The sequence below is a fragment of the Vitis vinifera genome, chromosome 4 (genome assembly GCF_030704535.1).
Source record: "Vitis vinifera cultivar Pinot Noir 40024 chromosome 4, ASM3070453v1".
Lineage (NCBI taxonomy): Eukaryota > Viridiplantae > Streptophyta > Magnoliopsida > Vitales > Vitaceae > Vitis > Vitis vinifera.
The window spans coordinates 19,911,667-19,938,216 of record NC_081808.1 but is presented as its reverse complement, the minus strand read 5'-3'; the positions used below and the strand labels follow the sequence as shown (position 1 = coordinate 19,938,216).

The following is a 26,550-nucleotide window of genomic DNA, read 5'->3' as shown; positions in this document are numbered from 1 at the left end:
ATCAAATTCTCCTGGGGACGCCCCCTTTATAAAGGGACAAATAAACAATTGGTGGATTGAGGGGTCACGGCTCTAAGCCTCTGGCCTTCCCTTCAGATGTGCTAAGCGCCAACCATATTGAGCCCATATGGCTCAATCCCAACATCAAATTCTCATTTCTGATTCATAGACATAGTCAGCAATTAAATTATAAGGTTGACAAGTGAAACAGGAAATAGAGCATCAACAATTTTTCTTTTGTTTGTGGGGGTGGTGGAATCTGGTTTCTTATGATGAGAGCAGATGAAAAAAATGCATGGAAGCAGGAGGAGAACATAGTGAAAAAACAAAAAAAAAATCTGGTTTTAAGGAAGAATAAGAAAAAGAAAAGAAAAGAAGCAGTCAGGGCTTGTTTGGTTTTAAGGAAAACAATTTTTTAGAACAGTTTTTAAGAATAGATTTTTGTGTTTTCAGAAAAAAAAAAAAAAAAAAAAAAAATTGTGTTTGAGAATTGAATTTTGGAAAACTTTTTTTGTTCTCAAAAAAAAAAAAAACATGTTTGATTAAGTTAATAAAAAAACTTTTTAGAATAAGTAAAACAAAAAACATGAAAGTTATTTTTTTTAATTAATAAAGTGTTTTCTTCCATTAAATTTTTTATACCAATTATAATTTTCTTAAAAAATGATGACTTTGTCACACCATGTGTAAGTATATTAATTTCAATAATTTAAAAAAGAAGAAAAAGTTTATGGGTGGGGATGTGGTTAGATGAAGCTCACCTTTGTGGAAACACGAAAAACAACTAAGAAAACACAAAAAGAATAAAGAATAAAACACGAAAAACAATCTATTATTTGAACAGTAAAAAAACAATAAAAACATCTTTTTATTATTCTCAAAAAATGAAAGCTCCGACTGAAAGAGCTTTTTGAATGCTTCTGTTCCTTTTTTTCTCAAACATGATGCAAGAAGTGGATTTTTTTTCTTTATTTAAAATTTAAAAAAATATTAAAATTATATTAATTTTAAATAAAAAAATTTAAAATATAATTTTGTATTATAAAATTATGAGCACTGCAGTTAATACCATCATGGGCCTAGGCAGCCAAACAAAGCCTTGCGGCCCTAAAACAAAAGGTGAAGTACTAGACCCACCGGTGGGGCTCATTTTGTTATTGGGTGGAAGCCCATCATGCCACGTGAGGCCCAATTCAGTTGTTCCGTTTAAACCCTAAACCCTCCCTTCTTCTCCGTTCGTAAAGCCCTCCTCCATTTCAATCTCCATATGACCTTTAGCACAAGCTCTTTTCCGGCTAGCAAAAACTCAGAGATCGGCAATGGCGGCTTCGAGGCTGTCCTCGTGTGTAGCTATGGCGGCAGCCGTCGCTTTCTTTTCCAAGGCCTCCAGCGGCGCGTACGCAGACGGTCCGTTTCGATTCTCGCCTTTCTCTTCATCACCTCCCCAGACCTCTCAATCCTCTGTTGAAAAATCGGAGGACAAGTCGGAGGCCGATGAGCCGAGAGTCAGTTCCTCGGGGTTCGACCCCGAATCCCTGGAAAGAGGCGCCAAAGCTCTTCGCGAAATCAACAGCTCTCCCAACGCTAAACAGGTTTGCGCAAAAAAGAAAAAAAAAAGTTCTGATTGGTTGCTAGAAACGTTGGATAAAAGGAAAGAAATTAAAACCATTCAATCATAGATATTTGATTGTTGTGGGGGCACCCAGGAGAACAGAAACATCCCCTGAACTGGGCTCAATGCAATCATTTATTTCTGGAAACCAAGATTGACAATTCTATTTTATTACTATTTTTTTTTTTTGGTTTATATTCCTCTGTTTTCTAAGCAAGCCAACTGAGGTTAGAGGCTTTGTTTCTTTAAAATTGAGTAATTCATAGAGGATCAAATTTTTATACAGCTTTATGCCAATTTTTGTCGTCAGGTTTTTGAAATTATGAGAAAGCAAGAACAAACTCGACTGGCCGAGTTGGCAGCTGAGAAGGCTCATCAAGAAGCAATTCAAGCTCAAGCTGATATCGTCAGTGGTTTTTTCTTCAATTCATGTGCTTAAAGGACATATTCTGATTATTCATTTTTTTTTTGTTTGTTTGTTTGGGATTTTGCTCCGTTGTCATTTTTTTCTAAATAAATAAAAACCAAATTCATAATTTTTTTTTTTAAAAAAACCTGCCCAAGACACCCCAAAGTACACAAAAAGTATATAAAAAGCACCTAAAAACACAGAATTTAGAAAAGAGTGCCTGCAACGAACTCCCTCCCTTAACCAGAACCCAACCACTCAATAAATCAAAGAAAGACAAAGAATTTATCTCTAAATACCGCTTCACCCAAAATAACAAATTCCTAAGAAAGAATCTTTATAGAAAGAGCAGAACACTCCTTATCATCAAATGCCCTGAGTTTCTTTCCTTCCAGATCATCCAAAAAATACATTACCACAAACGAACCATTCCACCCTAACAAAGCCTCCTTAACTATAGCAGAATGCACCCATTGAATACCAAAAAGATCAAACAATTTCCAGAGAATCCTAACCAATGCACAATTGAGGAGAATGTGATCTATAGATTCTTCCTCTTCTTTGCAAAGAAAACACCTTTGACCAAAGATCACCCAAGTTTCTGAAGCTGATCCAAAGTCAAAACTTTGCCCCATGAAGCCTCCCAACCAAAAAAATTAACTTTAAATGGACCCAAGGATTGCAAACTACCCAATTTGGAAAAGAAACAACAACCCTTGGTTCCAAGACAGCATAAAAGAGAATGGTAAGGACCTTGAAGGTCTCTGTGGAGAGGAAGACCTTCTGGGTCAGGTTAGAGGGTGAGGTCGGAGGAAAATGGTGTTCGATAACAGAGCACAGTAAAAGCTCTGTTTTCGTCTTAGGCTTTGAGAAGGAGGAGGTTAGTTGGTTGATAGAACAGTTGACAAAGGCCATTGAGATGAAGATTTTTATGGGTTTCAACAGAAAATTTAGAGGAAAGACCAAAGTACATCTACTGGAGGTTTGCTTCAATGTTCATGGCAGGTTTATAAGATTATCAGAGATCCAACAGGAAGTCAACCTTTCTGGTAATACCTGAGGGAGATAATGGCAGGAGATGGGAACTTTTAAAGTCTGCGTCGTATTCAATGTTCGTGGTCCCCTCCTCGAGTTTTGATGAAAAGGGAAGGCAGAGCAGGGAAGGAAGGATTTTGAACAAAAATGCGGATCCCTTGCAACGGTCCTTTGCGAATGTAGTCAGAGACGAAGGTCCGAGGAAAGGCGGCCTTGTTCTAGTTGGGAGATGGGCGAGGGTTGTGGTGTGCGAATGTCAAGATGGTGCTGTTAACTGGGCTGAGGTTGGCCGGGCCATGGTGAGAAGGCTAGGGCACAAAGGCGTGGTGACAATCGTCCCATTCGCCGAAGGAAAAGGATGGTTTTTTGTAGAAACCTTAGAGAAAGCTTTATCACTACACGATTCAAGGTTCATCAGGATTAAGGGCGGAATTATAGTCGTGTTGAGAAGATGGTCGCCAAAGGAAAATTCAGAAGTAGAGGGGAAATTCAAGGAAGGTTGGATAGATTTAAGGGGTTTACCATTTCATTTATGGTCTGAGGTTCACTTGAAGAAAATTATGGAGCAATGGGGGACGGTGACAAAGATTGATTGGCGAACATTGAAACTTTTTTATCTAAGCAAAGCGAGGGTGAAAGTGGTAATGAAAGAACGATCGGTTCTCCCGGCTTTGATTGAGGTGTTAGATGGGGGTTGGGACTTCACAGTTTCAGTCGCAGTAGCCGGGAAGGAAGACGGTAGGCAGGTTAGAGAGATGGGTGAGTTAACTCGGCAATTGGCAGAGGCTCACACGGGGACAGTTGGCAGAAAGAGGGAAGAGGAAGGTAGATCAACGGTTGGAAAGGGGTCCTCGGTTGGGGCAGTTTGGCAGAACAATGGAGTGGAGAGGTGCTCAAAAGGCTGAGAACGCTCTTGGGAGGACACGTGGAAAGAACAAGATGTCAGTGGGAAACAGCTGGTCCCAACCTCCACTGCATTCGAATTTAAAAAGGTAGAGAGCTGGATCTGTTGGGGCAAAGCCCAATCAACCCTCTAGGATGGGTTTCGGGCCTCTAAATATATGACACATTTTAGTAAGCCCAGCCCACGGTCTGAAATTGACATGGGTTGGAAGAGGGAAGTCCATGGGAAAGGCCCGATTCAGTTGTTGGGCCAAGAGATGGGAGACAATCAAGACAGATATTCGAAGGGCCCTTTACACAGAGCTTTTCTCTCTACAAAGGGGAAGGCGAAGACAGGCCACGAGGATCCTGAAAATCAACAGAGGGGCTCCGCGATGAAGTGCGGTTCAAGGAAGCTGTGGAATGCTCTGTTTCCATCAAGCTCTATATGCCGACAAGGGGAATGAAGCCGAAGCGAGCCACTCACAACTAAGAGATGGACGCCAGTCAGTGATACTCTTCCATTGGAAGACGTCTCCGAAGCGAGAACACAATTGGTTCAAGGGTGTTCCGAGGAAGGAACGACGCCGACGAAGGAAAACACGGAGCAAAGGAATCTTCTTAGGGCTCCTTTTCAGTCAAAAGGGAAGGAGAAAATGCGCAATACTGCTAAAGGAGGAGACGGAGTAGGTTTTAAGGGTTTTGTGGGTTGTTCTCATAGTGGATTTTCATTCACGGATCATCTTTCTTATCCGGCAACCAGAGAAAAAGGACTCAACTTTGAGGGGTACTGTGGAATGACGGAAGTGGAAATTTTCGAGGTATCTTCTCATCATTTTTCTTAGCCTTCTCTGCCTTTTCATTCTCCTTTCTCTGGCGTGGCTCCAGACCCGAGTTCTTCTGCTATCGATCTCTTCATTCCAGCCTTTCAATCCCAATCTCCTACGAAAAATCGAGTGTTATCTGAAATCTTTTCAAAAAAAGATGACGTTGGGACTTATAGTCTTGGGTTTGTTGGCATTCCTAACCGTGATGATGCGGTGCCCCAGCTAGCTAGATTGAATCTTTTGTCTGAAAGCTTTAATTATGATAAGACCAAACCCAGCTCGCCTCATGGGGCCCTTATTCTAGGTACAGTTAGCCAGGGAGACACTGAGTTCTCCCAGATGGGTGGGTTCCAAATTGAAGGTCTTTCCCCTAGCAAAATGGCTAAAGTTTGTGAGGTCTTAAGCTCCTTGGATATTAAGGTGTATTCAAGGCGAAAGAACAGAATTGCCACAGACATTTGAGTTATGTTGGCGTTGGTTAGGAGGTATAGGGTCAGTGAGGTGTTTTTATGAAGATCATAAGTTGGAATATCAAGGGGTTGGGATCTAAGAAAAAGAGAAGGGTGGTTAAGGATTTTTTACGCCTTCAGAATCCGGATGTAGTGATGTTTCAGAAAACAAAAAGAGAGGTGTGCGGCAGAAGGTTTGTAGGAAGTGTCTGGTCGGTTAGGAATAAGAAGCGAGCTGCTCTCCCGGCGTGCGGGGCTTCAGGAGGGATTTTAATCATTTGGGACTTAAAGAAAATGAGCAGTGAGGACGTGGCATTTGGATCTTTTTCTGTCTCAGTCAAGTTCTTGTTGGATGGATGTGGACCTTTGTGGTTGTCCGTAGTTTATGGTCCAAACAGTTCCTTAACTAGGAAGGATTTTTGGGTGGAGCTATTAGACCTTTTTGGCCTTACTTTTCCTTCATGGTGTGTGGGAGGTGACTTCAATGTTATAAGAAGAAGATCAAAAAAACTAGATGGCTCTAGATTCACTTCTAGCATGAGGGATTTTGATGGCTTTATAAGAGAATGTGAATTACATGATCCCCCATTACGAAATGCCTCTTTTACTTGGTCAAATATGCAAGAGTCACCGGTGTGTAAGAGATTGGATCGGTTTCTCTATTCAAATAAGTGGGAGCTTTCATTCCCTCAAAGCCTTCAAGAAGTTCTTCCTAGATAGACATCAGATCATTGACCAATTGTATTGGATACCAATCCTTTCAAGTGGGGTCCAATACCTTTTAGGTTTGAGAATATGTGGTTGCAACATCATAATTTCAAAGAGTGCTTTAGCAGTTGGTGGAGAGAATTTGAAGGAAATGGTTGGGAAGGTCACAAGTTCATGAGGAAGTTACAATTTGTTAAGGCAAAATTGAAAGATTGGAATAAGAATACTTTTGGAATGCTTAAGGAAAGGAAAAAAACCATCTTGGATGAAATAGCTAACATTGATGCCAATGAACAAGAAGGGGCTCTCTCTTTTGATCTCGTTGTTCAAAGAGCTGTAAGAAAATGGGAGCTAGAGGAGATAATTATGAGGGAAGAAATTCATTGGAGACAAAAAGCTAAGGTAAAATGGGTTAAAGACGGGGATTGCAACTCAAAGCTGTTTCACAAAGTGGCTAACGGGAGACGAAACAGGAATTTCATCAAATTCTTGGAGAATGAAAGTGGTTTGGTGTTGGACAATTCCGAGAGCATCACAGAGGAAATATTACTTTATTTCAAAAAACTATACTCGAGTCCTCCAGGTGAGTCTTGGAGAGTAGAAGGTATTGATTGGTCCCCTATATCAGAAGAGAGTGCTTCTAGGCTGGATTCTCCTTTCTCCGAAGTAGAGATCTATAATGCCATCTTTCAGTTAGATAGGGATAAGGCGTCGGGGCCTGATGGTTTCACCATAGCAATGTTTCAGGATTGTTGGGATGTGATCAAGGATGACTTAGTGAGGGTGTTTGCAGAGTTTCACAATAGCGGGATTATTAATCAAAACACCAATGCCTCCTTCATAGTTCTTTTACCCAAAAAGAGTTAGTCAAAGAAGATTTCGGATTTTAGACCTATCAGCCTGATCACTTGTCTCTATAAGGTAATAGCAAAAGTCTTGTCAGGGCGACTAAGAGGAGTACTACAGGAGACCATCCACTCCACTCAAGGTGCTTTTGTTAAAGGGAGACAAATTTTGGATGCAGTTCTCATAGCCAATGAGATTGTGGACGAGAAAAGGCGATCAGGGGAGGAAGGAGTTGTATTTAAGATAGACTTTGAAAAGGCTTATGACCATGTTAAATGGGATTTTTTGGATCATGTGTTGGAGAAGAAGGGATTTAGTTCTAAATGGAGGAAATGGATGAGAGGTTGTCTGTCGTCGGTCTTTTATGTTATTCTAGTGAATGGTAATGCTAAAGGGTGGGTCAAGGCATCTAGAGGTTTAAGGCAAGGTGACCCTTTATCCCCTTTCCTGTTCACTATTGTTGCAAATGTGTTGAGTAGAATGTTGTTGAAAGCTGAGGAAAGAAGTTTGTTGAAGGGCTTCAGGTAGGTAGAAATAAGTGTAGGGTGTCCCATCTGCAATTTGCAGACGATACCATCCTCTTTGCTAGCTCTAGTGAGGAAGAATTGCAAACTCTTAAAAGTTTATTGTTAGTGTTAGGTCAAGTTTCTGGGCTTAAGGTCAATCTTGACAAGAGTAATCTTTTTGGCATCAACCTTGATCAGAATCATCTCTTTAGGTTAGCCTTGTTGCTTGACTGCAAGGCTTCAGATTGGCATATACTTTATCTGGGCCTTCCTTTGAGAGGGAATCCAACTGCTTGTGGATTCTGGGATCCAGTGATTGAGAAAATCTCTAGGAGATTAGACGGGTGACAAAAGGCTTACTTATCTTTCGGCGGTAGGATAACTCTCCTACACTCATGCCTATCCCATATCCCTAGCTACTTTCTTTCTTTGTTTAAGATTCCTGCTTCAGTGGCTGCAAAAGTTGAGAGGATGCAAAGGGACTTTCTTTGGTCAGGGGTTGGGGAAGGTAAAAGAGACCATCTTATTAGTTGAGATGCAGTGTGTAAGCTGAGGGTAAAAGGGGGTTTGGGGATTGGGAAGATTCCTTTAAGGAATCGCGCTCTTTTAGGGAAATGGTTGTGGAGGTATCTTAGGGAGAGTACAGCTCTGTGGCATCAGGTCATTCTTAGCATCTACGAGACACACTCAAATGGTTGGGATGCCAACACTTTAGTTAGGTGGTCACATCGTTGTCCTTGGAAGGCCATTGCACAAGTCTTTGAGGATTTTTCCAAGTATACTCGGTTTGTTGTAGGAGATGGGGAAAGAATTCGCTTTTGGGAAGATTTGTGGTGGGGGGAGCAAAGCTTCAAAGACCAATATCCAAGACTATTTAGAGTAGTAACAGATAAAAATATTCCTATATCTTCAATTCTCGGTTCGGCTCGCCCTTTCTCATGGAACTTTAATTTCCGTCGTAATCTAACCGATTATGAGATAGAAGATCTAGAACGCCTCATGTGCTCTCTTGATTGTATGATTTTATCCACCTCCGCTTCAGATGCGAGATTTTGGTCCTTATTGTCTTCAGGACTGTTTACAGTCAAGTCTTTCTTTACAGTCTTGTCCCAAATGCTTGATTCATCTCCTTTTTTCCCCACTAAGTTTGTATGGAAATCTCAAGTCCCCTTCAAAGTTAAGGCCTTTGTCGGGCTTGTGGCACACAAGAAGGTAAATACCAATGACTTGCTACAATTGAGAAGACCCCACAAAGCTCTTAGCCCTGACATTTGTAAGTTGTGTATGGAGCAAGGAGAATCAGCAGATCATCTCTTCTTTCATTGTTCTATGACGTTGGGGTTGTGGCACAGACTATTTCAGCTAGCCAAGATGGATTGGGTCCCTCCGAAAAGCATTTCAGACATGATGTTCATCAATTATAAAGATTTTGGCAAGTCCAAGAGAGGGTTGGTTTTGTGGCAAAACGCGTGCATAGATTTAATTTGGGTTGTGTGGCGGGAAAGAAATGCTAGGATATTTGAGGACAAAGCTAGGAATTCAGAGAATCTTTGGGACTCCATTCATTTCCTCGCTTCATTTTGGGCTTTTTGCTCAGCGGGTTTTAAGGGCATTCCCCTTAACGTTTTACAACTAGATTGGCTAGCAATGTGTAGTTCCAATGGGACGGTGTAGTGTCATGTTATTTTTTAGTGTTGTTTAGTTTTACTTTTGGCGGGAGGATTTCTCATTCTCCTTATGTACTATTTTTTTCTATCAATATATTCATGCGTGGTTTCCTATCAAAAATAAAATAAAATTGCTTAACAGTGAACTTATTCAAAACCATATTCATTGACACCATAGAAATAAATCCACAACTTCATCCACCTCCCAATCATTCAAAGGACGAGAAAAACAAGGGTTCCAATGCCCTCTCTCCCCTTATTGAACCCAAACATCAATTGAACTGTTTATCAAACAAATTTGACAACAAAGTTAGTTCAGAAAATTAACAGGTCTAAACATTGTCCTGAATATTATAGCTGCTCTTGTTTCTTTGTGGGATTTTCCTCATTTTACTTTAAAAAGAATTGGGTACTGAAGATGATGTACTGGAAATTTGCCAAGATTATTGTTTTAACTAACATGTGCGAATGTGCCTCTTCCTCAAGCAGCAAAACAAATTTCTGTCTATTTCAGTTACTCAGAGGCTTCCCCTTTTACCATATTTAAATAAAGAAGCAAGGGGATCCATTTGCTAATTGTTTTTTTTTATAACTATCATGAATGGACAGTTTTGATTATGCATTCTGGGTTTCCATGGAATTTGAGTGGTTCTATAATGTTTTACATGACATATCACATATATGAGATTATAAATAAATATTTTTTACATTGGGCAAGTGAACCCAATCCATAATTTCTGCAAAATCTCCATAAATGAATTAATTTTTGGCTAAATCCATGAGCAGCAAAGAAGTTTCTATTTTCATGTGATAAGTTATATAGAATCAATTGAGTTGTGGTGGTGAGCATCACTGGACTTGTACTCTATTAGTATTAGACTTTTCATGTGTAGCAAATGCTCAGTTTCCATGCATAAACTAGAACATGTGATCAATCTTGTTATGAACTGTTGCAGTTTCTTAGTCATATGTATATTTCTTACCATTACTCTTGTCATTGGCAGGATAAGCAGCGGAAAATGGCTGAAGAACAAATGAATCTAGTACAGCAACAAGCACAGGCAAAGGCACAAATGCTACGATATGAAGATGAGTTGGCTAGGAAAAGAATGCAGGTGCCAGGAATGAACTCTTTTTTTTTTTTTTTTTTTTTCTGTGTTTTTGTTTTAAAAAAGTAGGGACTGATAATCAAAATTTCTGTTCACACTGTTTTTGTGACTATAGTAGAAAGTTTATGCTTGGTTTGAGCCTAGAAAAGTTGTAGGGAAAAGGAAAAAATAGGAATCCCAATTCACTTGTTTGGTTTGCCATAGAAAACATAAGGAAAAACATGGCATAATGAAAATTATAAAAATAAAAAAAATTATGTTCTTCAAAATTTTCATATGCTATATAAAGGAGGAATAAGATTTGGAGAAAGATAGGAGAAAAAATTTATTGAACCTAGACTCATTCCTTGTATTTCTTTCACTTTTTTTTCCTTCTATGTCTTCTAATATTTTTTCTTCATCCTTTCTTTCAAACTTTCTATGATCCAAACAAAGCCTCAGAGTAAGTACATTTAGCTTTTTTTAAGGTCTGTCAAAACCGTTGGATCCTTCCCTCATGATTCTGAATTAGCATTACTATCGTTTGTCAGGGTTGTAGATTTAACTATTGCCCTTACTTTTCATGCAATTTCCTCCATCGCCCTCGCATTTCTGACCAAACAAGTCACTGGCATTTGCCACCATTGGATTACCATGATCAACAGCCCAGCCATCCTACCAATTCCTCTCTCCTTTTATCTTTTCTCATCCTTCCACTCATTCACTTTCTATCATGGAACTCTTGGTGGCCTCAAATTTGAAGCCATAATAATTTGAGCTATAATCAAAATTCCTAGAATATTGATCAAACTTTTACTTCTCATTCTCTCTCCACGAATCACACACCCTCCTCTGAAGCAACTAAGCAAGAAATGATATTATTTTCTCATTGAAGAAGAGGATAGGCAGTGGCTCTTGGCTGTCACTGTTAACAGAGTAGGGGCTCTGTTACCAACAATAAAAGCAGAAGGAAGTGCAGTGTGATTGCAAAATCAAGAAGGAAGGTCTCAGAAAATTTGAAAACCTAATTTCACTAAAAATATCTTTTGTTAATGTTCTGAATTGATCATTGACTGCTTTGGCTTCTACCTATTTTGTTGAGGAATCCAGTCAGTGATTCACTTCACCATATTGACATGCAGCATCCCATTTATTGAAAATGATTGTGGACAAAAGCAGGTTGACTAGATTTTACTATTAACTCTGAGGTTAGAACATTTCTTTCTCTTTTTCCCCATTACAATGGACTCATGCAAAAATACAAAGTAGCCAAAATATTCATTATTAAAAGGTTAATTCCATTGTTTTATCCTTGTTTGCAGACAGATCATGAAGCTCAGAGGCGACATAATGTTGAATTGGTTAAAATGCAAGAGGAATCCTCCATACGAAAAGAACAAGCAAGACGGGCGACTGAGGAGCAGATCCAAGCTCAACAACGCCAGACTGAGAAAGAGAGAGCTGAGATAGAGCGGGAAACCATACGAGTAAAGGCCATGGCTGAGGCTGAAGGCCGGGCCCATGAAGCAAAATTAACAGAAGACCATAACAGGAGAATGCTTATAGAGCGGATGAATGGTGAAAGAGAGAAGTGGCTTGCTGCGATTAATACAATGTTTAGTCATATTGAAGGTATGCAACTGATAACCTGGTACTTAATTTTCATGTCGGCTCAGTTTCACAGTAAACTAGGTTGCCAATATTATAAAATATAAAAACCGCTGTTGAATATTTAGCACTGTTCTGCATCATACATTTTCCTGTACAGTATAATTTGGCTGCATCTCTGTTGCCCCTTACTCAGATTATGTGTGTAATGCCTGAGTCTTGAGAACAAATGGTGGTGTCTCTTTGGATGATTGTAATGACGGCTAACTTTAGTAACTCAGCTTTGTCATGGTATAAAGATGACTGGGTTTTGGCTCAGTCATATTGACTTGTAATATTGAAAATTTCAACCTTTGGATCAGTTTGTTTTTGGCTTGCTTGCATTAGTGTTTCTTACTTCCTCTATGTTGGAACCAGAAATTTAAGTGCTTGGAGCTCCAAATTGGGTAATGGATCTCCAATCTGAGCAGGATGCCCTTGAGATATGTAAAAAGAGAAGACTATACCTCTTATCCTAAGATTTACAAAGAAGATTGTATTAGAGTTACAAACCCATACCTTGCAGTCAAGGTTTCCCCATATTTATACTAAGCTAGATTGAGGGGTAAAACTTATGTTGAAGATTGTATTAGAGTTACAACATCTTGCTGTCTAGGTTTCCCTATACTATAGAAAGCCAGATTTTATTAGTAGACCTTTGCTTTGGTTTTATCCCTATTTTGATGGGGAGTTTAACCATGCTAGATTTTATCAGAATATAGATGTACAAGTTATCTCTATTGCTTTATGAAGTTTAGCTAGGCTTCGTGTTATCTTTATTGTTGGAGAAGAAGTTAGGCTTCATTGATTGGGATAATGTGTGGAAACCTCCCATCATTGCTTCATTGCCTCATTGCCTCACTTTTCCTTGCTTTTTGAGTGCTCAAACTATAGAAACAAGAAATTTTTACAAGGACACATGGCGTTTACTCAAGACTTTTTTAGGCTTTGTGTAATTAAGGCTTGCATTGGAGGGCTATGTGCCATTAAAGCTTGCCTAATGGGGTTGTGCTGATTAGAGGTGGTGCACACTCGGACTATGTCTACTACAGGTTGTGTTGGTGAAGCTTGTTTTTCTTTTTTCTTTTCATATATATATATATATAGAAAATGAGAGGAAATTTTACCTAGATGAGTATATATATATATATAGGAAATGAGAGGAAATTTTACCTAGATGAGTAATTTTTTTTAATAGGTTACTTAGATGAGTGGTCTAGAACAGAGTCCTTGCATTTTCTACCCAAATGGGTAGAGCCTTGATTAGAGTCCTTGCAAAAATGAATAATAATGATGAAGATGAATCTCCAAGATATATATCAAGAAATGGAAATAGTATTAGTTGCAATTAAAGTAGGATTAGTATTACTTGGAATTAAATTTATATTAATATTTGTTGGAGTCTAATTTGGATTAGCTAGTTAAGTTATAATATAATTAGAATTTGAGTTATGATAGGTTATTAGATTCCATTGATTTTCTTCTAGGTGAGACTCCGAGAAAGTCTTAGTGAGACTCTAAGGTTTTCCATCTTTTCTTCATTGTTTCTTCTTTCTCTCTATTTCTTATCTTATAATTTTCTCTACCATAAAATTTATTCATTGTTCCTCTCCTTACACCCTAAAAATAAAACCCTAGCCCACCTACCTTCGAGTGTAGGCAACCATCCTAGGGTTGTCCTGCATCAATTTTGGTATCAAAGCAAAAGTTCTTGGCTTGAAGGCCTATGTAATTGAGGAGTGGAGCAACATATGCGAACATGGTTGAAGGCTAAAACATTTTTACGCAGCCTTTAGTGAACATACCAAGGCTAAATGAAGAGGACGATTGGTGATGTACTAGCATCTTCCGAACTCGTGTTGCTTACCAAGGGAGACTATGTACTTTGATTATTGATGGAGGTAGTTATTCCAATCTAGCTTCAAAGGAGTTTGTTGAGAAGCTTAATCTAAAGACAGAAGATCATCCAAATCCCTATCAAATAGTATGGGTAAATGACACATCTATTTTGGTGAGTTCTCGTTGTCTAGTGACGTTTAATTTCAGTAATAATTTTGAGTTATCAGCATGGTGTGATGTTTTTCCGATAAAAGTTGCCCATATTATGCTTGGAAAACCATGGCTTTTTGATGAAAGAGTCCAACATGATGGATACGAGAACACTTACACACTTGTGCGCAATGGGCATGTCCAATGAAGGAAATTCCACCACATAAGCAACCAGAGGAAAAATTAGCACCCTTGAAACTAGAAGAGCCATCAAATACAGTTACTAAAAAGCAAGTCGAAGTTACTAGAAAGGAGGAAGAAATCATCAATGATGAATCTAGAAAGCGAGAGGTGATGGAACTAATCCTAGATCAACCAATTGAAGAGCTCAAAGAAGTTGTAGAAGCTTCAAAAGAATCAATGCTTGACTTCCCAAGGCCAAGCATTATCATGAGTGGTGGCAAACATGAAGAATCTATTGAAATTTATTTTGAACATAGGGAATTCAAGAATCTTGTTCTTCTACAAGACAGTTTACAAGAAGAGTATGGAAAGCAACTCTCCACAAGCTTGTTGAAGACACATAATTATTTCGAGAATTATCAACTTGTTTTACAACATCAAAAAGTTTTTCGAAGTCTAGTATTTGTCTTACATGAGATTGAACAAGTTTAGTCTTAGCACGGTAAAGAGATGACGAAGAAAGAAAAGGTGGAAGGCATTGCTCGGAATTTCAATTGATCGTGGAAAATCACTAAAACTCAAGGCCAAGTTTTTTTTCAAGTTGGGGGGAATTGATGAGGATGAATCTCAAAGATATATATCAAGAAAGGGAATTAGTATTAGTTGCAATTAAAGTGGGATTAATATTACTTGGAATTAAATTAAGATTAATATTTGTTGGAGTCTAATTAGAATTAGCTAGTTAAGTTATAATATAATTAGAATTTGAGTTATGATAAATTAATAGAGTCCTAATAGATTTTGGATGTTATAATTAGAATTGGAGTCATAATATGTTATTAGAGTCCTAGTAGACTTTAGATTTCTTAGAGAAGCCTATAAATATGCTAATAAATGTAAATTAAAGGGATGAATTAATATTAATAATATTATATTTTCTTTCATTGTAAGGTTGCAACCCTCAACGGTGAGATTCCATTGATTTTTTTCTAAGTGAGACTCCGAGAAGGTCTTAGTGAGACTCTAAGGTTTTCCATCTTTTCTTCATTATTTCTTCTTTCTCTCTATTTCTTATCTTATAATTTTCTCTACCATAAAATTTATTCCTTGTTCCTCTCCTTACACCTTAAAAATAAAACCCTAGTCCACCTATCCTTGAGTGTAGGCAACCATCCTAGGGTTGTCCTACATCAAACAAGGTTCAAAATCTCGGCCTAGATGTATGAGTTGTATTTGCTTCAGTCATGCCTATTACGATACTGATGCCCCAGTTCAGTATTTTTCTGAACTGCGAAATAACTTGGCCAACTTGGAAGTGTATAGGTAATCTTGGAATGATTCATGTGACAAATCCAAGATGAAATGGAAATGATGCTGAGGCTAACAATCGAAGTGATGAAGAAGGTGGTGATGTCAACGAAATTGACAATGGAGATGAAGAGTGATGGGGAAAAGCCTTTTAAAGTTTATTCAAGGAAGAAAGGGAAGACCTAAGTAAACTTTAAGTAGGATTAATATAATTAGAATTGAGTCATGATAGGTTATTAAAGTCCTAGTAGAATAGGTTATTAGAGTCCTAGTAGACTAGGTTATTAGAGTCCTAGTAGAATAGGTTATTAGAGTCCTAGTAGACTTTGGATTTCTTAGAGAAGCCTATAAATAGGCTAATCAATGTAAATCAAAGGAATGAATTTTTTGATGAATAATATTATACTTTCTTTCATTGCAAGGTTGCAACCCTCAATGGTAAGACTCCATTGATTTTCTTCTAGGTGAGACTCCTAGAAGGCCTTAGTGAGACTCTAAGGTTTTTCATCTTTTCTTCATTGTTTCTTCTTTCTCTCTATTTCTTATCTTATAATTTTCTCTACCATAAAGTTTATTCCTTTTTCCTCTCCTTACACCCTAAAAATAAAACCCTAGCCCACCTACCCTTGAGTGTAGGCAACCATCCTAGGGTTGTCCTACATCAATTTTGGTATTAGAGCCAAAATTCTTGGCTTGAAGGCATATGCAATTAAGGAGCGGAGCAACTTATGCAAGCATGAGTTCCAAAAAAACTTCTAGCAATCAAGATGTCGATACAATACGCTTGGAGGAAATTTCAGCCACACAACAATCCCATCAAGATGCTATAATACAACTAAATAGCAAACTTGATGAGATCATGAAGTTATTAGAAAAGAGCCAAGAAAAACGACCAATTGAAGAGGAGATTGCAAGTCATCAATTTAGACAATCGCCAAATCGATCACGCGAAGAACAAGACAATTTTATGACGGGGAATCAAAGAAGGGCCAAACTTTTTGAGCTAGATGATGATGTGACAAAAAAGGTACGTCTTGAAGTTGCTGAATTTTATGGAAAACTAAATCCAACAACTTTTCTTGATTGGATTATGTCAGTGGAAGATTACTTTGATTGGTATGCAATGCCCGAAAATAGAAAAGTTCGTTTTGTGAAGGCAAAGTTGAAAGGAGCAGCACGTCTATGGTGGCATAATATCGAGAATTAAGCTCATAGAACTGGCCAACCGCCTATTGACACATGGGACGAGATGAAGTTGAAGATGAAGGAGCACTTTCTCCCAACTGATTATGAACAACTTATGTATACAAAATTGTTTTCCCTTAAACAAGGTACCAAGTCCGTTGAAGAATATACAGAAGAATTCCATGAATTGAGCATTCGAAATCAAGTGCGGGAAAGTGATGCTCAACTTGCAGCCCGCTACAAAGCTGGACTTCGAATGGAGATTCAACTTGAGATGATAGCTGCACACACTTATACCGTAGATGACGTTTATCAACTAGCCCTCAAAATAGAAGAAGGCCTCAAATTCCGGGTTTCCAGGCGTCCAAGTTCACAAATTGGGAGCACTTTCTCCAACAGGACAGCAAGCAAACCTTTAAGCACGTCAAACTTCAGAACTCCTAATCATGTGAATGGTGGGGGCAACACTCAACAAACTTCGAATGTGGCTTATAAGAATGGTAATAAGGGTAAAAATTCAATGAGTAATGGAGATAGAAAAGTAGACGTGACTCCTTTATGCTTTAAGTGTGGTGGGCATGGTCATTATGCTGTTGTATGCCCAACCAAAAGTTTACACTTTTGTGTTGAAGAACCAGAATCTGAATTGGAAAGTTACCCAAAGGAAGAAGAGACCTACAATGAAGATGAAGTTAGTGAAGAATGTGACTACTATGATGGTATGACGGAAGGACATAGTCTTGTAGTACGACCTTTATTAACCGTTCCAAAAGTAAAAGGAGAAGAAGATTGGCGACGTACTAGCATTTTCCAAACACGTATTTCTTGCCAAGGGAGATTATGCACCATGATCATTGATGGAGGTAGCAGTTTGAACATAGCTTCACAAGAACTTGTTGAGAAGCTAAACCTTAAAACAGAGAGACATCCAAATCCATTCCGAGTAGCATGGGTTAATGACACCTCTATCCCGATAAGTTTTCGTTGTTTAGTAACATTCCTTTTTGGTAAGGACTTTGAAGAGTTTGTATGGTGTGAGGTCTTACCCATTAAAGTAAGTCATATTTTACTCGGAAGACCTTGGCTCTTTGATAGAAAAGTTCAACATGACGGCTATGAAAATACATATGCTCTCATACACAACGGACGTAAGAAGATCCTTCGTCCAATGAAAGAAGTCCCTCCAATTAAGAAGTCGGATGAGAATGCACAACCAAAAAAGGTACTTACTATGTGTCAATTTGAAAATGAGAGCAAGGAAACTAAAGTTATTTTTGCTTTAATGGCTCGGAAAGTGGAAGAATTTAAAGAACAAGATAAGGAATATCCAGCAAACGCACGTAAAATCCTTGATGACTTTTCTGACTTATGGCCTGCAGAGTTACCTAATGAACTCCCTCCTATGCGTGACATACAACATGCCATTGATTTGATTCCCGGTGCATCATTACCAAATTTACCAGCCTACAGAATGAATCCAACAGAGCATGCTGAATTGAAAAGGCAAGTTGATGAATTACTTACTAAAGGCTTTATTCGTGAAAGCCTAAGTCCTTGTGGAGTTCCTGCCCTACTAACACCAAAGAAGGATGGATCATGGCGGATGTGTGTGGATAGTCGTGCAATCAACAAAATCACAATCAAGTATCGATTTCCAATTCCAAGACTTGATGACATGCTAGATATGATGGTTGGATCAGTAATCTTCTCAAAGATTGATCTAAGAAGTGGATATCATCAAATACGTATTAGACCAGGGGATGAATGGAAGACATCTTTCAAAACTAAGGATGGATTGTATGAGTGGTTAGTCATGCCGTTTGGATTAACCAATGCTCCAAGTACCTTCATGCGGATTATGACGCAGGTATTAAAACCTTTTATTGGACGGTTTGTTGTTGTCTATTTTGATGATATTCTTATCTATAGTCAATCTTGTGAAGATCATGAGGAACACTTGAAGCAAGTAATGCGCACTCTTAGGGCTGAAAAGTTTTACATTAATTTGAAAAAATGTACTTTCATGAGCCCTAGTGTTGTATTTCTTGGCTTTGTTGTGTCTTCTAAGGGTGTTGAAACAGATCCGGAGAAGGTCAAAGCTATTGTTGATTGGCCAGTACCAACAAATATCCATGAGGTGCGAAGCTTCCATGGAATGGCTACATTCTATCGACGATTTATTCGAAATTTCAGCTCTATTATGGCCCCAATTACTGAATGCATGAAACCTGATTTATTTATTTGGACCAAGGCGGCCAACAAGGCATTTGAAGAAATCAAATCCAAGATGGTGAACCCTCCTATCCTACGCCTACCAGACTTTGAGAAAGTATTTGAGGTGGCCTGTGATGCTTCCCATGTGGGAATTGGAGCAGTCCTTAGCCAAGAGGGACATCCTGTGGCTTTCTTTAGTGAGAAGCTCAATGGGGCAAAGAAAAAATACTCCACATATGATCTTGAATTCTATGCAGTGGTGCAAGCAATTAGGCATTGGCAACATTATCTCAGTTACAAGGAATTTGTTTTGTATTCAGATCATGAAGCCTTGCAATATCTTAATTCTCAAAAGAAGCTTAACTCTCGACATGCAAAATGGAGTAGTTTTCTTCAACTGTTTACCTTTAATTTAAGGCATTGTGCAGGGATTGAAAATAAAGTAGCTGATGCCCTTAGCAGGAAGACCCTTCTCTTAGTAAACATGTCAACCACTACAATTGGATTTGAAGAATTAAAGCATTGCTATGACAATGATGCTGATTTTGGAGATGTTTATTCCTCTCTTTTGAGTGGTTCAAAAGTAACATGTATTGATTTCCAGATTTTAGAAGGGTACTTGTTTTATAAAAATCGTTTATGCTTACCAAGGACTTCTCTACGTGATCATGTCATATGGGAACTTCATGGAGGCGGAATGGGCGGACATTTTGGACCAGATAAGACCATTGCTTTGGTGGAAGATCGCTTCTTTTGGCCTAGTTTAAAGAAGGATGTTTGGAAGGTTATCAAACAATGTCGAGCATGTCAAGTAGGAAAAGGTTCAAAGCAAAATACGGGGTTATATACGCCATTACCAGTTCCTTCCAAACCTTGGGAAGACTTGAGCATGGATTTTGTACTTGGATTACCAAGGACACAACGGGGCTTTGATTCTATATTTGTTGTGGTTGATAGATTTTCCAAAATGGCACATTTTATCCCATGTAAGAAGGCTTCGGATGCTTCTTATGTTGCTGCCTTATTCTTTAAAGAAGTAGTTCGATTGCATGGATTACCACAATCCATTGTTTCTGATCGCGATGTCAAGTTTATGAGCTATTTTTGGAAAACCTTGTGGGCCAAGCTAGGTACTCAATTAAAATTTTCAAGTTCTTTTCATCCTCAAACTGATAGACAAACAGAAGTTGTCAATCGCAGTCTTGGTAATCTTTTGAGATGCATTGTGAGAGATCAGTTGAGAAAGTGGGATAATATCTTACCACAAGCCGAATTTGCTTTCAATAGCTCCACTAATCGTACTACTGGGTACTCACCTTTTGAAGTGGCATATGGGCTAAAACCTAAGCAACCTGTTGATCTTATACCATTACCTACTTCTGTCCGCACCAGCCAAGATGGTGATGCATTTGCACGTCATATACGAGATATACATGAAAAGGTACGAGAAAAAATCAAAATCAGCAATGAGAACTATAAAGAGGCAGCAGATGCACATCGAAGATATATTCAGTTTCAAGAAGGTGATCTAGTGATGGTTCGTTTACGACCAGAAAGATTTCATCCGAGCACATATCAAAAGCTTCAAGCTAAGAAAGCGGGTCCATTTCGGGTACTAAAGCGGTTGGGTGAGAATGCTTATTTGTTAGAGCTCCCTTCAAACTTGCATTTTAGTCCAATATTTAATGTGGAAGATTTACATATCTACCATGGCCATCACAACGATGTAAGTGAAGAGTTGGATCTTCAATTACCACCTACTCTTAGCCCACGTCCTGAGATCGAGTATGTTCTTGATGATCAACTTGTGTCTACTCGACAAGGTGGATACCAAAAATTTTTGGTGAAATGGCGAGGCAAACCACATTCCGAGAATACATGGATTACGACAACGGATTTTCAGAAGATTAACCCCGATCTCTATGAATTGTATCAAGCATCTAACTCGTCGGAGCCGAGTTCTTTCAAGCCGGGGAGAATTGATGGGGAAAAGCCTTTTAAAGTTTATTCAAGGAAGAAAGGAAAGACCTAAGTAAACTTTAAGTAGGATTAATATAATTAGAATTGAGTCATGATAGGTTATTAAAGTCCTAGTAGAATAGGTTATTAGAGTCCTAGTAGACTAGGTTATTAGAGTCCTAGTAGAATAGGTTATTAGAGTCCTAGTAGACTTTGGATTTCTTAGAGAAGCCTATAAATAGGCTAATCAATGTAAATCAAAGGAATGAATTTTTTGATGAATAATATTATACTTTCTTTCATTGCAAGGTTGCAACCCTCAATGGTGAGACTCCATTGATTTTCTTCTAGGTGAGACTCCTAGAAGGCCTTAGTGAGACTCTAAGGTTTTTCATCTTTTCTTCATTGTTTCTTCTTTCTCTCTATTTCTTATCTTATAATTTTCTCTACCATAAAGTTTATTCCTTTTTCCTCTCCTTACACCCTAAAAATAAAACCCTAGCCCACCTACCCTTGAGTGTAGACAACCATCCTAGGGTTGTCCTACATCAAAGAGAGAATAATCTATGAAAATGGAGAAAATTGGAAGCATGTCTAGTTTTTGTTGATGGACATAATGACATAGACGTCAATCTTTGAAATAAGGTTGGCATCTATAAGGTCTTTTGGAGAAATTTGTTACTGTGAAATCTAGAGAGAGAAGGAAAGAAGAGAGGATAAAGTCTTTAACCCAAGCATTGGATTATTTGCATTCAAATAAAGTAACCATGGTTACATACTGATTATTAATCATGATTAGTATTTTAGTTGAATATTTAAAAAAAAAAATTATTTATTGAGTTTTGGTGTAGCGACCTACAATATATATGAGGTAAAATGAATAAGAAAAAGGATTAGTTTGGCACATTTTTTCTATATATATGCACACTCTTATTTGCCTGTCAAAAAAAAAGTAACTCTTCATGTCAAATTGGTTACAACTATGAAAAGCTATCTATAATCATGTTGAAAGGTGACCTATAATTTTTTTTTTTTAGATATAGAAGTGTATACATCCATATATGCATACATGCATACATATATATATATATATATATATATATATATATATATATATATATATCCAAGGAGTATAGGACATATATAGCCATTGTCAAAAGGCTTAAACAAGAGAAGGATCTACAAAATAGAAAAGGCAACAACACCTCCCTCAACAAGAGCCCAACCAATCAAAGAAACTAACTAGAGTCATAGAACCATCATTTATAAACCTCTTAGTCTCTGACCAAAGAACTATATGGGAAATATTACAACTATGAAAATTTTGGAGGACAATGATGTAGTTGACACCTTAGTGTTTGCCCTTTGCAAAAAAAAGGTAATTCATATTATGAAAAGGATATTAAAAGAAAAGTGTATTATTACCTGGCCTATAAAATTGTCAATTTTCATCATTACTCATATTTCAATAAGCATTTATTCTCAAAAAGGAACATATTAGGCCCTGTTTAGGAACCTAACATGTTTTTAACCTATTTTCTATGCTTTTAAATATGTTTAAAAAATAACTTTTATATGTAGTTCTTTATTTTTAATCATTCTCCATATTTGTATAATTATTTTTTAAAACAATCATAAAAAAAAAAGTAAAAATAACTAAAAGATGTTCTCTAAAAGTTCCATGTTTTTTGTTTTCTAATTATCAATGTGTTTTTTTTGTTTTTTTTTTCTTTTTGAAGAACGGAAAACTAGTTATGAAAATAGTTATCAAACATGGCCTTAATTTCACGGATATAGTGATATAATATATAATAAGTAATTGTTTTAAAAAATAAATAATAATTTTTGTTTCGTAAACATGTATTGTACCAATTATTAAAAATTGGTATTGATATAAAAGTAGGTATGGTAATATTTAAATAGAAAATGGGTATATGCATTAGTATTGGGGTCATGGGCTAGGTAATGGTTAATTGGATCATGATTAATACAAAGGAAATTGACTGGCTATATGAAGTTAAAATTATGTAAGATTTTAATTTGATTATATTTAACATAAAATTATAATTAATTTATTTGAAGACATTTATATGACTTCTATAAATTTAATTTGGTGTTTTAGCATAAACTAATATTAGGAAATTAATTACCTATATCTTCATTTAATCAAAATTATAATTGATTTTAACAATTTTAATTAATTAAATTTTGTATGAAATAACATGGTTTTTATTTCTTCGTATGCTTCTAACTATTTAAACAATGTTATATGTTATAGAACTTTATTGTATTAATTTTTTTAATCAATCCTATTGTATTTATTTTCTAATGGCCAAGTCACTTCCCCGACAAAACACCAAACACACACTTCTTTGGGTTCATCTTCAACTGACATTTTCTTGATCATAGGCACAATACTCAAGGCTCTAGGCTGAGTAGCAGGAGCTACTTTTAAATGGTAACATAGTAGGATAAATAAAGTCTTCAGGAAGTAGCATAAAATCTTCTGATCATAGATAAAAGTTTGAGTCATTTACCACATTTTTACATGGAAGTTTTGGTATAATTAGTTACCAGGCTTGTTTGGCAACTTCTTTAAAAACAGTTTTTGAGAACAGTTCTTAAAAATAGGTCTCCATCGGGAACAAAATTCTGATTGAGAATTCAAATATCAAAATCAGTTGTCTTGGCTTATTTACCGTGAAGGTTCTGTGTACTTATGTACAATGCAAAAAGTTTCAAAGTATTCTTCATATTTTTAATTGGTTCTCAGAATACTTTACAAAAAGCACTTAAAAACATTTCAAATTTGTTCTAAAAACCAACTTGTTTTAGTCAAACAAGCCCATAGTTCTCATGGGAGAGTTTTGCAATAAAATTTATCTTTGCAATAAACAAGCCCAATGGCTCTTTATCTGATGGGTAGCTTTTTGAATCATTCCCATGGATGGATCAGTTGTTGGAACCTGAAACCTAAGTGCTTGAAGGCACTACACTTCCTTGTGACCTACAAAAAAGAAAGACAAGACATGACCTAGGTGTGCACAGTATGATGCCTAATTAGTTGATGAGGAGTTAAATTTGTGGAGAAGATGGTATTACAGTTATGCACCATACCTTGGTCCCTCGTATTTATATAAAACTGGATTTTATCGGGATATGGATGTACGAGTAATAGACATTTGGCTTTGGTTTTGTTTCTATTATAGTAAGCAGTTTTGAAATAAATATATATATATATATATATATATATATATATATATATATATATATATATATATTATTTCAATACTCTTACTTATCAAAAAAATAATAGGAGTTCTGAAATAAAGAAACAAGTGATAGACCCAGTTTAGTCTTTATCTATATTGTAGTGAGTTCATGCAGACTTGATCTTTATTGTTGGATTGGAAGTTAGACTTTGTTAACTTCACATGTCAAGGGGTTGTATATGCATATTCATATCATCTGAGATATCCTCTGTGCCATTGTGTTATACTACTCTTATACAAGATATTAGTTTATCTAGTACAGTATCTTTATGTTATTATTAGATAATTTTGCATAAATTTTCAATTATATGCATATCTTCCTGGATGTGACACTATTGTTTGGATGTAAATTGTGATTAATATCATCTTTGTCGTTTGGCCATCTTTCTGTTCTCATTGTTTTTGAACTATACGATGCAGGGGGTTTCAGAGTTCTATTGACCGATAGGAATAAGTTGCTTATGGCTATAGGAGGAGCCACTGCAGTGGCCGCTGGTGTTTATACAACAAGGTCCTTATTCTATTTTTCTCATTGCATTTTATTTCTATTGCTTGAACAAACAATTAATTTCTGATAGTAGTTCTGTTACCACATCCACTAGTTTGATACAAAATGAGGGTAACAGTAGTGTAGATCATTAATTTCAGTTTTTGTCAAGGCCTTTCCATGCCCTATCCCAAATGTGTTATCCTGTTTATGGTATCATTGCATGAGTATTAAGCTCTTAGATTGCTTATCCCAAGCCTGGCTAAAGGTGTGTGCACTCAGTGGGCAGACCGTAGTTATTACTGATTCTCTCCTAGTTCATGCTTGGGAGTTAATAGGTAGAGGAACAAAAGTTTATTTAGGCTAGATATGGGAATATGGCTTCATTATGACAATTGAGTGTTCTGCTAATGGAACACACCAGCTAATGTGCCTACTTTATTCCTTCATATGTTTACAGAGAGGGTGCTAGGGTTACTTGGGGTTATATCAACCGGATACTGGGGCAGCCATCACTAATTCGGGAGTCATCCATAGCTAAATTTCCATGGTCAGGGATGGTTTCTCGAGGAACGAATAAGGTGTTGAATTACAGTACAGCAGCTGGGGGAGCAAGGCCTGGGGAAAATAAGACCAGTTTTGGAAATATTATTCTCCACCCTTCATTGCAGAGGAGAATAGAGCATCTTGCTCGAGCTACATCAAATACTAAGTCTCACCAGGCACCCTTTCGAAACATGCTGTTTTATGGGCCTCCTGGCACGGGTAAAACTATGGTCGCAAGGGAGATAGCTCGAAAATCGGTATAATTTTGACTCATAACTGTATTTTGCTTCTCTCTTATGCGTTATTTGGTCTAATATTAAGTCACCGGCAGTCCCCTCGTGTACTAAGTTTGCTAGACAAAACACAAGTTTTACCATTTTTTGTTTGGAGAATTATTTGCTGGAAAATGCTTTGAATGAGGAATATTACTGAATATTGGTAAGGATTATTTTACTATCTTCTGACTAGCTCTGACCTTCTGAGAACTATTGTGCAGGGTTTGGATTATGCCATGATGACTGGAGGGGATGTTGCACCTCTTGGCGCACAGGCTGTCACCAAGATCCATCAAATATTTGATTGGGCAAAAAAATCAAACAAAGGTTTACTGCTTTTCATTGATGAGGCTGATGCTTTTCTATGCGAGTAAGTTAATCACCATCCTGAATTTTGTACAAGATTATTGGTAAATTTCCACTCTACCCCCCAGGATGAGATTTTCTTACAGTGATCCGTCTCTCTTGAGGGGAAACACACATTGCAACCGTTTCTGCTTCAATCTTTATTCCCAGGCAATTTGCTCAAATAGCTTAGAATTTAGATCTTAAATTTAGTAGAGCTAGCAGGTTTTAAGTTTTTCCAGGTTGACAGATACACCCTTGACTGTATTCACAGGCGGAACAGCACACGCATGAGTGAAGCTCAACGAAGTGCTCTAAATGCATTGCTTTTTCGGACGGGAGACCAGTCAAGAGAAATCGTTCTTGTCCTTGCCACAAACAGACCAGGCGATCTTGATAGTGCTGTGACTGACCGCATTGATGAAGTGATCGAGTTCCCGCTTCCAGGGGAGGAGGAGCGTTTCAAACTGCTGAAGCTCTATTTGGACAAGTATCTCTCTGATGAAGGCCAAAGCACATCTAAGTGGAACCCTCTATCAAAGAGTAAGCCACAGAAGGTAACCATAAAAGATGTGTCTGAAGATGTGATCCGAGAGGCAGCCAGGAAGACAGAAGGCTTCTCTGGCCGTGAGATAGCAAAACTCATGGCTGGTATCCAAGCAGCTGTGTACGGTCGGCCAGACTGTGTATTGGATTCCCAGCTGTTCATGGAGATAGTAGATTACAAGGTTGCAGAGCATCACCAGCGACTTAAACTGGTAGCAGAAGGTGGTCACCCAGCTTAACAGGGGAATCCGCCTGTGAAGTAGGGCTTTTCTCAGAAACCTTTCAAAGAGATGGAAATTTTGTCTAATGTCATTCTATTATTTCAATTCTTGATCAGATTGTTGTTTGTAATTGTTACTTGTATTACCATTACAATGAGGTGATTGTGAATTTCTTGGGGTGTGGCCCAGCGGCCCTGGAGTTGATTAGATTGGTTCCAACTTCGAAATTATACAATAATGTGACAAACACAAGTCTCTGTGTCGCCCTTTCTTCATCTCTTTATTCTCCATCATTCTACTGTGATGCTTGTGATTAAATGAAAAGATAGGCAATTTGCAAGAGA

General features: G+C 37.5%; 1 protein-coding gene across 1 annotated transcript; it reads left to right on the top strand.

The window, feature by feature from the left end:
• Positions 1-1,164: 1,164 nt before the first annotated feature.
• On the top strand, positions 1,165-26,481 carry LOC100263248 (uncharacterized). Its single transcript, XM_002266498.4, has 8 exons — positions 1,165-1,592; positions 1,923-2,018; positions 9,946-10,056; positions 11,352-11,661; positions 24,207-24,297; positions 24,734-25,076; positions 25,316-25,464; positions 25,714-26,481. Exons 1-8 carry the CDS (start codon positions 1,320-1,322, stop codon positions 26,222-26,224), a joined length of 1,884 nt encoding a protein of 627 aa, XP_002266534.1. The 5' UTR covers positions 1,165-1,319; the 3' UTR covers positions 26,225-26,481.
• Positions 26,482-26,550: the final 69 nt, after the last annotated feature.